Source organism: Lynx canadensis, chromosome A2, assembly GCF_007474595.2.
Source record: "Lynx canadensis isolate LIC74 chromosome A2, mLynCan4.pri.v2, whole genome shotgun sequence".
NCBI classification, from domain to species: domain Eukaryota; kingdom Metazoa; phylum Chordata; class Mammalia; order Carnivora; family Felidae; genus Lynx; species Lynx canadensis.
Genome location: NC_044304.2, coordinates 7,398,554 through 7,414,839, shown reverse-complemented (window position 1 = coordinate 7,414,839; position 16,286 = coordinate 7,398,554). Strand labels below are relative to the sequence as shown.

The 16,286-nt window shown below is 51.5% G+C and overlaps 1 protein-coding gene across 4 annotated transcripts in view; it reads left to right on the top strand.

Annotated features, from left to right (window-relative positions):
• The window catches only part of DNMT1 (DNA methyltransferase 1), a 46,807-nt gene that overhangs the window by 23,619 nt on the left and 6,902 nt on the right, over positions 1-16,286 (top strand). For all 4 annotated transcript variants that reach the window (XM_030299903.2, XM_030299904.1, XM_030299905.1 and 1 more), the window contains 17 exons: positions 961-995; positions 1,326-1,371; positions 1,466-1,546; positions 1,630-1,739; positions 4,433-4,551; positions 4,833-4,925; positions 5,663-5,814; positions 5,974-6,161; positions 6,267-6,450; positions 8,728-8,825; positions 9,020-9,167; positions 10,201-10,316; positions 10,499-10,703; positions 10,784-10,917; positions 12,423-12,596; positions 14,078-14,299; positions 15,449-15,641. In XM_030299903.2, the coding sequence (XP_030155763.1) occupies positions 961-995; positions 1,326-1,371; positions 1,466-1,546; positions 1,630-1,739; positions 4,433-4,551; positions 4,833-4,925; positions 5,663-5,814; positions 5,974-6,161; positions 6,267-6,450; positions 8,728-8,825; positions 9,020-9,167; positions 10,201-10,316; positions 10,499-10,703; positions 10,784-10,917; positions 12,423-12,596; positions 14,078-14,299; positions 15,449-15,641 (2,298 nt within the window). The remainder of the gene's footprint in view (positions 1-960; positions 996-1,325; positions 1,372-1,465; positions 1,547-1,629; positions 1,740-4,432; positions 4,552-4,832; positions 4,926-5,662; positions 5,815-5,973; positions 6,162-6,266; positions 6,451-8,727; positions 8,826-9,019; positions 9,168-10,200; positions 10,317-10,498; positions 10,704-10,783; positions 10,918-12,422; positions 12,597-14,077; positions 14,300-15,448; positions 15,642-16,286) is intronic.

The window sequence follows — 16,286 nt, the reverse complement described above, 5'->3', positions numbered from 1 at the left end:
TTCACTCGCCGAACAGAACTCCAGAAAGAAGTTTCCTCTTTTTTTAATGGTAGACTAATCCAGTGGTGCACTCTGGGTGGTTTAAACAACAGACGTTTATTTTTCCACAGTTCTGGAGACTCAGAGTCCAAGATCAGAGTGCCGCCAGGGTTAGTTCCTGGTGAGGCCTTTCTTCCTGGCTTGCCGACGGCTGCCTTCTCACTGCGTCCTCCCAGGCTCTTTCCTGTGTGAGTGTGGAGGGAGAAGAGGGAGCCTGGTGTCCCTTCCCCTTCTGAAGAGGACACCAGCCCTGTTGGATTAGGGCCACCCTTAGAACCTTGGTCACCTCCTTAAAAGCCTCTTCTCCAAATACAGCCACATTCGGGGTTAGGGCTTCAACATGAACTTTAGAGGGACTTAATTCAGTCCATAGACCCCTCATCAGTTGTTTATTTGCCTTGAGGTACTGCTTGTACGGGTAAGCTAAGCTTTTTTTTTTGTTTTTAATGGTTTTTGTTAGGAGTCTCTTAAGGAAGTCTTTAGTTACAAGAATTTTGAATAGAAGACTCTAGACACTGGAGATGGCTTGGACCTCACTGGTCCCTTGACTCTCTTCCTCTCTGCCTCTGACTAGGTTTTGTGATAACTGTGTATATAAAATTGTGGAGCATTGGTGCGCCTGGGTGACTCAGTCAGTTAAGCATCTGACTTCGGCTCAGGTCATGATCTCATGGTCCGTGAGTTTGAGCCCCGTGTCAGGCTCTGTGCTGACAGCTCAGAGCCTGGAGCCTGCTTCAGATTCTGGGTCGCCCTCTCTCTCTGCCCCTCCCCTGCTCGCACTCAGTCTCTCTCTCTCTCTCTCTCTCTCTCTCTCTCTCTCTCAAAAATAAATAAATATTTAAAAAAATGTAAAAAATAAAATTCTGGAGCATTGTCCAGATGTAAAATACTTTTGTACCCTCTTTTGTTCTCTCCATTTAGGAAGAGAAGAGACGCAAAACTACGTCCAAAGAACCGTAAGCACTTATTGTTGTCTTGGTACAAAGCGGATCATACTAAGATTCTCATTCTAGAAAAAAAGATGAAGGGGTTTTAATGAATTGCTAGAGCAGCCTTAGCTTAGCTTTATTTCTTATGGAGTCTGTGAGCTCAGGACCCAAACGCTCCAATTCTGCATGAGGCGGGTCCCCTCCTTGTGGTACAGAGACACCGAGGACCTGGCACTTCTCCCTCCAAGGCAGCAGCTGGTGCTCACCTGTGTCAGTAGATTAGGTGTAACTTGGGTAGCTTCTCACATGTTCCTATAGGATTAAAAACACACAAACTATGTTCTGCTTTATTCTCAGAACGGAGAAAAAAATGGCTCGAACCAAAACCGTGGTGTCCTCCAAGGTAAACCCACAACTGGGAGTAAAACGGGTGCTGTGGCGCTGGTGGGGTTGCCCAGAGCCGGCCCTCTGAGTGCTGTTTGTGTTCGTGCCCCCAGCCCAATCCTCTGCGGTGTGTTCAGTGTGGGCAGTACCTGGACGATGCCGAGCTGAAGTACGAACAGCATCCCCCCGACGCAGTAAGTTCCGGCTCTACTTCCCGCCTTCTCTTTCCTGCCTCTGCCTCTGCCTCTGCCTCAGCCTAACGGTCGCTGTCTCTCAGGTGGATGAGCCACAGCTGTTGACAAATGAGAGACTCTCCATCTTCGATGCCAACGAGTCTGGCTTCGAGAGTTATGAGGCCCTTCCCCAACACAAACTGACCTGCTTTAGGTAACACACATGCTTCTGCTTCATTGTAATAGAGCACTTTCCTGAAGGCGCCGAAGTTCTTGATGTCCTCTTGAGGTTCTTTAGCGTTTGACCCGTAGCCTTTCTCAAGTTGCTAACGCCTCCTGGATCAGAGCCCCAAAGATGGTGGGAGTGTAGTAGATCTCCGCTGTGTGGGTTGTTAAAACCGTACACGTCTAATCTTCAGTCTGTACGCATCCTGAAGCTCATTCATCCAGATGAGGGCCAACCATGTGCTAGGTAGGTACTGACTTAGGTGTTATGGGTACAACACCGTGGGTCCCTGCTTTCCTGGGGGCAGAAGCTAAGTTCTGCGTGTCAGGTGGTGGTAACCGCGGCACATGTGAAAGGCATGGTGAGCAGAGAGGGGCTGGGAGAGTGTGTTTGGGACAGAGGGAAGTGACTCGAGCAGAACCCTTCGTGGCATAGAGCGTAAGTCGAGGGGACAGCTGGGGAAGGACACCCCAGCTGGAGGGAACAGCAGGTACAGAGACCCCGAGGTGGGCTCCTGTTGGCTGTGCAGGACTCAGTGATGAGGCTGGTGTGGCCAGAGTTGCGGGAGCGGAGGGCCCGGGAGGGGGCTAGACCAAGCAGGGCTGCACAGGTTGTGGCAGTGGCCCTTGAGGTTCTGGAGTGAAGGTCCTGGCGTCTGGACTGCGCCTTTGGCAAGGCTCAAATGAGCCTGTGAGTACGCAGTCCCGTGATCTGCGCCCTGTGCTCCATTCTGCTCGCTGGGGCTGCAGTTACTCTGCGGCCTCACTTTATTTCTTTGTGGGGAATGGCTTGGCTCCAGGACGCGCCCGCTGTTTCTTTCACCCGCTTTAGCAGGTGCTTTTTCCCTCCCCGAGGAAAATGTGGGGGTGGATCTCCTCTACCATACCTGTTGTGGGCATCACTTTCCTAACGCCCCTGCCCTACAGCAGGTTAGGGGTTCTCTTGCCCCGAGACAAGATCCCCAGCGTGTTTCTTCCGCAGCACATTTCATACTCCCTGTGGTTGGTGGTTGGCTGTATCCCCCTCTCGAACGCCGTCAGGATCCTGATCTGTGTCAAGATGCTGTCCACCTACCAGTGACCCCCGGGGCCTGGCCCAACCTCTGCCTGGTGGTGCAAGTGAAATCTACTGTGTTGGTGCGGCGGATGCTCATGCCCTCGTGCCGCCCTGTTGTGTGTCTCAGGACAGAGGCTCGGGAGAGGAGCAGCAGCTGGAGCCCGGGCTGCTGTAGTCAGGAATGTCAGAGCTTGGGGGTCTCTTGGCTTCCTCCTTGAGAGAGGGTCTGCTGTAGACCCTTTCCCGTAGGGCGGGGAGGCGGCACTAAGGACACGCTTCGCAGGGACAGTGTCATTGTAGCCGGACCGCCGGAGTTATTTAGGGACTCTGTTTACCTCTGGTACTTGGGCTGAAAGTGGCAGGTGAAAGCAGTCTTGGGCAGGGTCCATTTTGTGAACTAGTGGGTCCTGCCTCTGCCTAGGACTTAGAACTTCTCCCTGTCGTCGTGGATACCTTGCTGGGCTGGGCACTGTATCCTCCCCTTCTGTGGGTCCTCCGTATCCTCCCCTCCCTGGCTATGTGTCCATCTTTCCCGCTGGACTTAAGTCCCGAGGGCAGAGAGATGACCCGTGTGTATCTACCATACCTGACACGTAGTAGGGGTTTCAATTCAGGATGTTCGTGTCTGTCCACCATGCCTGGCACATGGTGGGGGTTTCAGTTCAGGGTGTTCGTGTTTGCATTTCTGAAGTTCTGTGTGGTTTCAGGATGAGGATTTCTGGCTTCCGAGGGCCTAGGCTGTGGGAGTGTGATGGGGGGTGGTGCTCTCAAGACCTGCGGATTCTGTGTCGCCCGCCTGGGCCCTTGCACCACGGGATGGTACTTCTTGCCCGGAAGGTGCTCTTTGAGGCCAACACGAGCGGTTCCATAAGCAGAAAGCCCGCCCCCCCCCCCCCGCCCCCAACACACACATACACACCCTGATTTCATGTTCTTCTGAAGTTTGACATTTGGGTGGTAGGACTGTGGATGGATGCCCTCAAACTCCAGATTTAACCCTCCAAATGAGGTGGAAGTATGTCCTTCCCATATCTTTACATCTGTTTTCATGCTGTTAGGTAATAGGTCTTACTGTGCTTCTTATTAAGGTGAAGTCCCTATAACATTAAGCATGTATGAAACACTGAATGCGTAAATGCAGAGAAAGCAGAGTGGGGATTGCCAGGGGCGGGGATGGAATAGGAAGTAGTGACTGGTTAATGGAGAGAAGGTTTTCTTTGTGGGCAGTGAAAGCATTTTGGAGCTAGATCGAGGTGGTGGCCACAGCCGTAAGCAGCATGTGTCTGAGAAGCCGGTGCTTGTCCGATAGCAGTGTGCCGAGGGAAGACGCAGTAGTGCGTTGTTCCCTTGTGAGGTTTCCTGTCACCCCACTCTAAGACTCCCTGACTTCTTGGTGTCACCTTTGTAGATGCCTAGGTCTGCAGACATCAAGATCCTCTTGATGCATAGGTGGGAGAATTGGGTAGAAACTGGGTGAGGACACTGCCAACGAAGTGTTCTGACAGCCGAGGAGGTTAAGAGTCTAGGACTTGCACGCGGTCTCGTCACCTTGGGTCTGAGCTTGATTGTGTACTTCTGCCTGCCTTCACTGGTCGGCTGGTAACTGCTATCTGTCACCTGTCTAGCGTGTACTGTAAGCGTGGTCACCTGTGCCCGATCGACACTGGTCTCATTGAGAAGAACGTTGAGCTCTTCTTTTCCGGTTCAGCAAAACCAATCTACGATGATGACCCGTCTCTTGAAGGTCAGTGGAACGTTCCAGGTTATGTTTGGGCAGGGATCTTAAAAACAAAGCTTACCTGCAAAGCACTATTCAGTTGGAACGACTGTCCGTTAAAGTTAGGGCTTGAGACTGTGTTGTGAACAGCTATTAGCAAACTCGCTCTGGTGGCTCTGAGGACTGCCCAGTTTGGCTGACAAGAGAAGTCACCTCGGGGGCACTCAGAGTGCCACTGGCCCTTCTGGGGTTTGATAGGAGTCATAGTTCTTAGTCCATTTCTTTTCGGGAAACTTTCTTTTTCCTAGGTGGTGTTAATGGCAAAAATCTTGGCCCCATAAATGAATGGTGGATCACTGGCTTTGATGGAGGTGAAAAGGCGCTCATTGGCTTCAGCACCTGTAAGTGTGTGGCCAGTTGTGGACCGTGATGGAATTGGAAAGGGGCCCTTGTTCCTGTCCTCCCCTGGGCTTGGTTGGGCTTGGGTGGGATGTTTCAGCCTCCCGTGAATGGCACGTGACTAACTTGTGACTGTATGGGAACCATGTCATTAGGATGGTTTCCATTATGAAACCATCAGGATGACTTTTTTGTAGGGGTTACAGCTGGCCCTCCAGTTAGAAGTGCCAGTCCTATTCTTACAGCTCAAACTCCGACTGAATTCCAAAAACAAGAGAGGAGCCCAAATAAGGCCACTTGGCCAGTCTCCCATTCTCTAGCTGTCTTCTTCCTTTTTTTAAATTTTTGTTTATCTTACACACAGTGTGGGGCTCAAACTCCTGACCCTGAGATCACAAGTCATGTGCTCCACTGGTTGAGCCAGCCAGGCGCCCCTTTAGCTGCCTTCTTTAAGATTTTATTTAAGTAATATTTGCACCCAGTGTGGGGCTCGAACTCAAAACCCTGAGATCAAGAGTCCCATGTTCCACCGACTGAGCCAGCCAGGCGCCTCCGTTCCCTAGCTGTCTTAGGCCACTTCTGAATGGGTTAACTCCGAATGTCCTTTGCGTTTTGTTGACTTGTGCATATGGAATGACTTTTAGACTATCCCATAGTCTTCATAGACTCATCCCTGCCGTTTGGCCATCATAGCTGCCATCAGATTCAGACCACTTTTTAAAATTGCGGTTTGCTTCAGCTTTTGCCGAATACATTCTGATGGATCCCAACCCAGAGTACGCGCCGCTGTTTAGTGTGATGCAGGAGAAGATCTACATAAGTAAGATTGTGGTTGAGTTCCTGCAGAGCAACCCAGACTCCACCTATGAAGACTTGATCAATAAGATCGAGGTGAGGGGCTCAGGGTCTCCGCAACCCGAGATTCATGCCTATTTACATGCGGCACAGATGTTGCTAGAAAACTCCTGTCTAAAATCAGAAACCGCTTTTCAGTTTGATTAGAACGGTTTTTCTTAAGCCTAAGAGAAACTTTTGATCTTTTTCTTAAAGACCACTGTTCCTCCTTCTGTGCTCAACCTGAATCGATTCACAGAGGATTCTCTCCTTCGGCACGCCCAGTTTGTGGTAGAACAAGTAGAGAGTTATGATGAGGCTGGGGACAGTGACGAGCAGCCTATCTTTCTGACCCCCTGCATGAGGGACCTGATCAAGTTGGCTGGGGTCACCCTAGGAAAAAGGTAAGGACGCAGCAGGCATAAAACCGAAGACTGGAGACCAGAGAAGGTAGAGTGTCCTGTGCACTCCTCCCCAGCCTGCTAACACGATGGAAACCTCTGTCCCAGGCGAGCTGAAAGACGTCAGACCATCGGGCATTCTGCCAAAGAGAAGGACAAAGGCCCCACTAAAGCCACCACTACCAAGCTGGTCTACCAGATCTTTGACACTTTCTTCGCAGAGCAAATCGAAAAGGATGACCGAGAAGACAAGGAGAATGCCTTCAAACGCCGACGGTGTGGCGTCTGTGAGGTAACCTCACCTGGGCCGGGCTCCCTGCGCAATCTGAAGAACTTTTCTCCTGGCTGAGACTCTCCCTGCTCAAATGTGACCCCTAACGTGGAAGCTGGGAGAAAGTTATCGGGGCGGGGGCGGGGGCGGGGAAGGAGAGGATTGCATGCCTCATGGGACAGGCAGATTGGCCGGACAGCTGTGGAAAGAGGTGTGCTTGGGCACCGCGCTATTGATCCACTGTTACTGACTAGCCTGGCCGCCTGGGTGGCATTCGCTCTACCTGCATAGCACTGTCTAGAGGCCTTGGTGTGACTGCAGAGGAAGGGATTACCCCACAGAGGTGCTGCCCTCTCCGAGGGGGAGGACATCCCCGCAGGCCTGCCTCGTCTCATGGTGTAACTTTCCCAGGACAGTGGGGACTCTGTCCAGGATGGATTGGAGGGCTTTGAAAAGCCCTCTCTTCCTGTGGAATTTTTTAGATTTACTTCACTCAGTATTAGGGGGATTAATTTCTCCAGTCACCTAGAGAAGAGATACTTTGGTATCTGCTACAGGCATATCTTGTCTCACTGCACTTCGCAGATACTGGGTTTTTCGTTTTGTTTTTTATTTTTTTAAATAAACTGAAGGTCTGTGGCAACCCTGCATCGAGCAAGTCAATTGGTGCCATTTTTCCAACAGCATTTGCTCACTTTGAGACTCTATCACGTTTTAGTAATTCTTGGAATATTTCAAACTTACTTACTGTATTTATGGTGATCTGTGACCGGTGATTGTAGCTTGCTGAAAGCTCAGATGATGGTTAGCATGCTTTTAGCAGTTTTTTTTCTTTTTTTAAGTAGGTTCCACGCCCAGCATGGAGCCAAACACAGGGCTTGAACTCATGACCCTGAGCTCAAGACCTGAGCCAATATCAAGAATCAGATGCTTAACCAACTGAGCCACTCAGGCGCCCTATCAATAAAGAATTTTTTTTTTTTTAATTTTTTAAATATTTGTTTTTGAGAGAGAGAGAGAGAGAGAGAGAGAGAGCGCGCGAGCAAGCGGGGGAGGAACAGAAAGAGAGGGAGACACAGAATCCCAAGCAGGCTCCAGGTTCTGAGCTGTCAGCACAGAGCCCGACGCGGGGCCCAAGCCCATGGACCACGAGATCATGACCCGAGCTGAATTCAGACACCCAACTGACTGAGCCACCCAGGCGCCCCAAGAATTTTTTTTTTTTTAATTTTTTTTTTTTTAATGTTTATTTATTTTTGGGACAGAGAGAGACAGACCATGAACGGGGGAGGGGCCGAGAGAGGAAGACACAGAATCGGAAGCAGGCTCCAGGCTCTGAGCCATCAGCCCAGAGCCTGACACGGGGCTCGAACTCACGGACCATGAGATCGTGACCTGAGCTGAAGTCGGACGCTTAACCGACTGAGTCACCCAGGCGCCCCAAGAATTTTTAAATTAAAAAAAATATACTTTTTTTTAGATTTCATGCTATTTAATGACACATTTAACAATTTGATAGACTATAGAATAAATATAACTTGTATATGTACTGGAAAGCCAAGAAATTAATTTGACTAGCTTTGTTGGAACTGCACCTGTAATATCGGAAGTATACCGTATTTGACTGACTTTGGACAAAAACTGAAATGCAAAAATACCACAACTGCCTTCAGAACCTGTGTTCACACCGTCGGCTGGACTGTCTTTCCCTTTGTTTTATTAACAGGAATTCACGTGTCCTCCCCATTCTTTTGGTTTTAGTTTTTCACCTAGCACATGTACATGCACTGTCCAGAGCTTCCTGAATACGCACAACTGGTGTTTGCCACTGTTACGTGTTGATACAAGTAATCTGGTGGACTCATTGCGATTATTCCACAGTATTTCATTATACGACTATTCCAGCTTCTTCCTCTGTTATAAATAATGCAGTGGCGACATCCTTGAATGAGGCTTCTTGGGATCGTCTCTGCATAGAAGCAGAATTGCTGGGGTGTGGGTTTATGCTTAACTTTGGTCTGGAAAAGTCTCCAGAGCGGAATTCCCCGCCCCCCCCCCCCCCCCGACCCTGTGAGCATGGCGAGTTCTCAGTTCTCCACACTTGTCCCAACATGTGTCCTGCTTCTTAATTCTCACTAACCTGGAGGGTACGAATGGGATCTTGTTCTGAACTTCTTTTTCCCCCTTCCCTGATGAGGCCAAATACAATTTTTTAAATTGGTAATTCACCCAAAACAAAAAACTGGTTACCAACGGTTACTAATGGCCATTTCATTCCCTTCCTGAATACTTTTTTAGGTGTGTCAACAGCCCGAATGTGGAAAGTGTAAAGCCTGTAAAGATATGGTTAAGTTTGGTGGTAGCGGACGGAGCAAACAGGCTTGCCAAGAGAGGAGGTAGGTTTGGCCGACGCCACTCTCCTGGCAGAGGAACATGAACTTTGTTCGGGGCAGGTGGGCTGAGACGTGCAGGGAAGGCAGCGCTCCCTCTTCTGGTGTTGTCGCCAGGCCTGTCCCCATTACCCAACTAAAACAGCCCCAGTAGGTTTTACTTACCCGAGGGGACTTGCCTATAACCACTGACTCTATAGGTGTCCCAATATGGCCATGAAGGAGGCCGATGACGATGAAGAAGTTGACGACAATATTCCAGAGATGCCGTCCCCCAAAAAAATGCATCAGGGGAAGAAAAAGAAACAGAACAAGAATCGGATCTCTTGGATTGGAGAAGCCGTCAAGGTAATCCTGGAGAAGACCTAGCCTCCTGCCGCACCTCTGAGCATCAGGTCACGCCCGGTGTTAAGCAGCCTGAGCCCCAAGCGGAGAAACCTGCTCATTTGCCTGTGAGGAGCAGGGCCAGCGAGAGGCCAGAAAATGCGGTTTTGGTTGTGTGCCCACAGACTCCTGTTTTCCTATCCTTCCAAAATGGGCCTTTGGCACTGTCCTAGGAGGGGTCAGGCTGGTTCCCCTTCAAAGCTTGTTTCGAAGAGAGCCTTCACTGCCCCATCCACCCCGGCCTGGCAGTGGGTGTTTTTGTGACACTCGCAGATGGCCTCCCTGCCGTCCTGTGATGGTCCATCTAAGGCACAACTCCTTTACCAAAGCCGGAGAGCAAGTAATCTCTCCGCGCTGCTTCCTTGATGTCTGGAAGCCAAAGATCTGGTCTGTAGCGTGAGGCCTGCCCCTGCCAGATGCTGCTGTAGGCCTGAATGGGGCTGAACCCCTGTCCTGTGGGGCTGAGCCCCTCGTACAGGAGGACAGGCGCGTGTTCTGTCCGGTGAGTGGAGGGCTGGAGGGAGGTGGGGACCTTGGAGGCTCCCGAGGAGGCAGCACATCTGAGTTGAGACCCAGAAGGTTGGTGAGGAACCAGCCTCAGAGACCTGGGGGCCAGTCAGGGCAGAGGCCCTCAGGTGGAAACTAGCTTTCCTTGTGGGAGAAGTAGGTCCTTGTGGCTGACAGAGTTGGGGGCAGGATGTGGCATTAGGACCACTGGGAGGGGTTGGGACCGGCACTGTTCAAAATCAAATGTTGGAATCTGATTTGCTACTGACACTGAAGCGCGGGGCTGACGAGGAGGGAATGTGTGTGCTCTTAGTTGCAGGTTTCCAGCCAAGGGAGCGAAGGTTTTCTGTAGTAGCCAGGGCAGTAGAGCTCAGGGCTTACCAAATTGTCAGGAATTAGGCTTTTATACAAAATAAGAGGAACAGGGGGGGTCAAGCCTAGCATAGACCTTTGAACCCATCCTCACCTGAAACGAAGCTCTCGTTTCCAGACTGATGGAAAGAAGAGTTACTTTAAGAAGGTGTGCATTGACTCAGAAACCCTGGAAGTGGGGGACTGCGTCTCTGTTATTCCAGATGACTCCTCCAAACCGCTGTATTTAGCCAGGTTTGTACCTTTTCCTTCGCTTGACCTCAGCACACACTTTCTCTTGAACACCTAGGAGATGCTTATGTGTGAATACAGCAGTGGCTCTTTGCCCTGGGCTAGACACACTGCAAATACAAGTTCCCCTAAGTAGACTCGGTCCAGGTTTGCCAGTCGGGTTAGCAACTTTCTTCTGACTCCAGAGTCACTGCGCTGTGGGAGGACAGCAGCAACGGGCAGATGTTTCATGCCCACTGGTTCTGCGCGGGGACAGACACAGTCCTCGGAGCCACGTCGGACCCCTTGGAGCTGTTCCTGGTAGACGAATGTGAGGACATGCAGCTTTCCTACATTCACAGCAAGGTGAAGGTCGTCTATAAAGCTCCGTCAGAGAACTGGGCCATGGAGGTGAGTGCCCGGCGCCCCTTGGCGTGCCCTTCCCCTCCCTGCGTGGGCTCCTGGCTGACACCGGGTCCTTGTCCTCAAAGGGAGGCATGGATCCTGAACCTCTGATGGCGGAGGACGATGGAAAGACCTACTTCTACCAGCTGTGGTATGATCAGGACTACGCAAGGTTCGAGTCCCCTCCGAAAACCCAGCCAACGGAGGACAACAAGTACAAGTGAGTGCCGGGCCCGGGGCCGGGCCCGGGCCCCGGGTCCCCTCGGTGGGGCCGCCTCTGTGGTGCTCCAGGGCCGTGTGCTTATCTGTGCATCACTCTGGCCTTTCACGTGCTTCTCTCTGGTGGGGTTTCTTTCCCCTGCTAATCAAAGACCAGCCTGACTTGGTTGCAGTTGCTTTAAGTGTGTGGACAGCCTGGGCACGGAGTTGCCTTTATGAGAAGCTCTCCTATCCAGGAGCAGTGTGCAGCTTTCTGTCTTCAGCCTCTTTGCGTGTGGCTCAGTGTTTCTGCTACGTATCTTGCATGTTTCCTTCTGTTTTTTAGATATTTTCTTTCATGAGTGGTATCTTTGATTCCATGTCATTCTAGCTGATGAGTGACTGCTTTTAGGGAGGCTTGGTTGTTTTTGTCTTTTTTAAAAAAAATGTTTATTTTGAGAGAGAGCAAGTGGGGCAGGGGCAGAGAGAGCGAATCCCAGGCAGGTTCCATGCTGTCAGTGCAGAGCCTGACACAGGGCTCGGTTCCATGAATTAGGAGACCATGACCTGAGCCAATATCAAGAGTCAACCCCCACAGGGGTGCCTGGGTGGCTCAGTCGGTTAAGCGTGCGACTTCGGCTCAGGTCATGGTCTCACAGTTTGTGAGTCCCAGCCCTGCGTCGGTCTCTGTGCTGAGAGCTCAGAGCCTTGGAGCCTGCTTCTGATTCTGTGTCTCCCTCTCTCTCTGCTCCTCATATTCTCATATTCTCTCTTTCTCATATTCTCTCTTTCTCTCTCTCTGTCTCTCTCTCTCTGTCTCTGTCTCTCTCTCTCTCTCTCTCTCTCTCTCTCTCAAAAATAAATAAATGATAAGGGGGAAAAAAAGTCAAACTCCCAACCAACCAAGCCCCCCAGGTGACCCAGGATGCTTGCTTTTTAAATTCTCTTTCGATGTTTAGTGCCCTGTGCCTTCCTTTGTAACCCCTGTACCTCACTTGTTCAAACTAAAGTCGCATTGGCACCTCTGAGGCAGCAGTTCGGCCGATGGGGTGGGGCTGGGAGGGCTGGCTTACGTGCCCCCAGTGTTTCTCCAGTCAGCCTGGTGCTGCCTCTTGATTTGATCTCTAGTGAAGGCCATTTCTAGCTCCCCTTTAAGGACTTACTAATCAGAAATGTTGAATTTTACCAATTAGCTTTTCAGCCTTTAGAGGTAACAGTAGGAGACTCCTCTGACATCGAGCTGTGACCGAACCACTCTCTGCATTCTTGCTTGTGGCGTATTCTTTTCCCTATTCTGCGTTCTGTTTGTCTTAGGGTTTTCACATCAAATTCTCAAAAGTGGAATCAGCTTGGTATTCTCTTGTGTTTCATCTCTGGTCTTTGGTCCCAAATAAGTGTTTTTGGAGTGTGAACACAAACTGCAGGAAGCCGGTTTCTTCAAGTGTCTGCAGACATCCTCTACTGGTCACCAGAAGCTTCGGGTGAAGCCAGCTCAGGGCCCCTTGTTTCTGTCCCTCGCTCCTTCAGGTTCTGTGTAAGCTGTGCCCGTCTGGCTGAAATGAGGCAAAAAGAGATTCCCAGGGTCATGGAACAGCTTGAGGACCTGGACAGCCGGGTTCTCTACGGCTCGGCCACTAAGAACGGCATCCAGTATCGCGTCGGGGACGGCGTATACCTGCTGCCCGAGGCCTTCACGTTCAAGTGAGTGCCCCTTTGGCCCAGGTCAGGGCCATGAGCGCTGGGCTAGTGCAGGGTTGGCTCTGTGGTCTGTCCCCCTCCCTGTACCCTCAGGACTAGCCGCTGCCTGGACTGTTGCCTTAGTATGTGTGGTGATCAGCAGTATCCCGCCCTCCATGGTAGAGTGACTATAGTAAGTCTGAAAGAAGTCAGAGCGTGTGCTGGCCAAGCACAAGTGTCTGTGGTGGGGGGCCTGGCCCCACCCAGCCCTGAGGCTTTGGGGCAGAGACCATCTCCTGTTGTTCTGGTCTGTCACGTGGGAGGAGTATTTCACCTGCCAGGCTCTTGGGATGAAGTGTGTTAAAGGGCCTAAAGGAAAGATTGAATGAACGTGAGTCGTAATCCCATTTGCCAAGAAGTATCAAGATCTCTTTGTGTATCAGAGGATTGGGGCTCTTCAGGGAGAAATCGGCCGGCCGAGTCTCCACACTCGATCCACACACTCCACACTCTTTGTTCTCAGAACTAGCACGTGGTTGAATTCCAACCAACATTTTCAGAACTTCTCAGTTTCCCGACTTGCAGTTCCTAAAGTCCCAGTTCCCAACCTCAGTTCAGTCATGACGAATTACAGAGCACGGAGGTCAGGGTCCTCTCAGCCTGTGCAGCTGGTGCGAGTACCCGCTTTAGTCCCGGCTGTCCTCAGTGTGGAGGGGAGGACGCCCATAGTGCTGTCTGCCCAGGTGCTCCCTGCACAGAAGACGTGTCCACACAGGTGCTCACAGGTACCTTTGGAGCCCAGTCGACTAAGGAGGCCTGGTGGGAAAACATGGCAGCTGCTTTCCTGAACAGCAGGCTTCAAGCCTGCAGCCGAATCCGATGACCGGTTTTACCCCCGTAGTCAGGCCAGGTTCAACTTGCCCAGACTGTGAGTCTCCACCCATGTCCTTTCAGCATTCCCTCTAGGTCAGCACCCCAGTCAGGAGAGCCTAGGTCATGCTTGGTGACAGCCCCACAGCTGTGGAAGTTGCCTCCCTGCCTGGACTGCGTGTCCCTCGTGGTTCAGCAGGGCACTTGGCCTGTTGGGTCACTCGGGGGCTGGGGCTGGTGGGAGCAGTGGCTTCTCGGGGCTGCCGGTCTGAGCCGAGGGAGAGCGTACTGGAGGCAGCTCAGCGTTCCTTCCAGCACCGCTGTGTGTCCTTTCTCGCACTCGCTGGGCAGAACGAGGCACATGCCGGGAAGTGCCGTCCTGTCCCGCGGCTGGGAGCTGGGAGCTGGGCCTATTCAAACAGCGTCAGCAACTACCGTAGCCAGCGGCACACAGATGGAGAAACCCGCTTTAAACTGGATGAGGTTTCATCTTTCTCCGTAAATCTCCAGGCGCTTAGCTGCACTGGTTTAGAAGGTGTTTGGATTTAAGTAGTAGTGTTACTGGCCGGTCACACTGAGGTGATTCCTTTTTATGGCTTCGTATTCAGTTATGCGTAACACTGGCTTCTCTGCAGCATCAAGCTGTCCAGTCCCGTGAAGCGCCCACGGAAGGAGCCTGTGGACGAAGACCTCTACCCAGAACACTACCGGAAATACTCCGATTACATCAAAGGCAGCAACCTGGATGCCCCCGAGCCGTATCGAATTGGCCGAATCAAAGAAATCTTCTGTATCAAGAAGAGCAATGGCAGGCCCAATGAGACCGACATCAAGATCAGAATCAACAAGTTCTACAGGTCAGTGAAGGCCTCTGCTCTTCCAGGATGGCGGCAGACTTCTAGAATTCTGAAATGGGGTTGTAACAGCACACACGGTGGTATTTTAAGACTTCGGTAGAGGTAGCGGTTTTTCTAAGTGTTTCTAATTATCTGGTGGGTGCTGACAGGGACTAGAATTGTAATTATATTTCATAGCTTTGCTTTAGACCTTTGTTTTAGAGCCGCAGAGTTGTCTCCCCCAAAGAAATCCTTAAGCAGAAGTCAAGAGTATGACAAGATCATGGGGCACCTGGGTGGCTCAGTCGGTCGAGTGACCGACTTCGGCTCAGGCCACGATCTCACGGTTTGTGGGTTCGAGCCCCGCGTCGGGCTCTGTGCTGACAGCTCAGAGCCTGGAGCCTGCTTGGGATTCTGCGTCTCCCTCTCTCTCTGCCCCTCCCCACTCATGCTCTGTCTCAGAAATAAACAAACATTAAAAAAAAAAAAAAAAAAAAGGAGTATGACAAAATCAGGAGTGGAACGTCCTGGGCTCTGCCTAAGACACCCTCAGAGAATCTCAAGTTCTGTTTACGATTGTCTGAGTTGTGTCCCCTCCCCCCCGGTTCCCCCCCATTCTCTCTTCCTGTTCTTCCTAGGTGCCTCTTCCTGTTTCTGGGCTTTCTGTCTGTCTACACTTTTCCTAAGGTCTTGGCTTCACTCTTTTTTTGGGGACCCTAGGAACTCGTACTGATCAGGAGCTAACTGATAGAGATGGGTGTAAGGTTGCTTCACTTCTTAACTAATATACGTGAAAGATTATTACAGTCTCTGCAACAGTCATTTGTGTCTACAGAAAAGAAACCAGGCTGGCTAGTGTAGGCAAGAGGAGGAAGGTCTAGATCCTTCCTGGGCAGCAGGCGGCTGCTGCTCTGGACGCAGGGCGGGGCTGTTTGCACCGCAGTCGTGGGTGTGAAGAGCAAGCAGACGAGCAGACCAGCCGCTGAGTTCGTGGCAAGGAGGCCCACTCTGGCGGCGGTGCCGGCTAAGGGGGGGTAGTAACCGATCCCCTTAACTGGGGGGTTGTGGTCTTTACCCATGGGTTTTCTGAGCACCCCCAGAAATGGGGGGCCGTTTAATTGTCCCGTTCTCAACAAAGGAGATTGTTAACAAAGAGTCTTCCACGCTCAGGCCAGAGAACACCCACAAGTCTACGCCGGCCAGTTACCACGCGGACATCAACCTGCTTTACTGGAGTGACGAGGAGGTGGTGGTGGACTTCAAGGCCGTGCAGGGCCGCTGTACCGTGGAGTACGGGGAGGACCTGCCAGGCGGCCTCCAGGACTTCTCTGCGGGTGGCCCAGACCGCTTCTACTTCCTCGAGGTGGGACTCCGGGCTTATCGCAGGGAGAGGCTTCAGGTCACAGTCACAGCCCCTACGAAAGCAGTTGACTTACCCAGAGTATGAATCGGTGGCATTCAAATTCCTCTGGAACGTGACACTTGCCTTTAAAAGAACGGAGGGGTGCCTTGGTGGCTCTGTCAACTGAGCGTCCAACTCGGGTCATGATCCCAGGGTTGCGGGATCAAGCCGTGCGTTAGGCTCAGCACTGAGCATGGAGCCTACTTTCCCTCTGCCCCTCTCCCCTGCTTGTGGGCATGCACACACTCTCTCTGTAAAATAAAAAGACTCTATAACGCAGAATATAAACATAGGAGCATCCTTCTGCTTCTGCGGTTTATTTGGAGACTATTTAGGTGGCCTCCCCCAGCCCTACTGATTCTTTTAGGGTGAGTTAGGGAAAGATGCCCCTTTCCCTGGCGGACTCATGAGGCCCTGCCCCAGGCAGTCCCAGTCCCTTCACCGAGGCATCTGCGGCCGGGTGAGGTCTATACACCGGGACAGTGGCCCTGGTGATGGAGAAAGGATCCGGGAGTCTGTCGATTTAAGCTGATCACTTTTAAATTGTTTGAGCGTGGCTTTTCTGTGTTACGTTCTCTGAAGTTGATACATGCCTGAGTTTCCCCA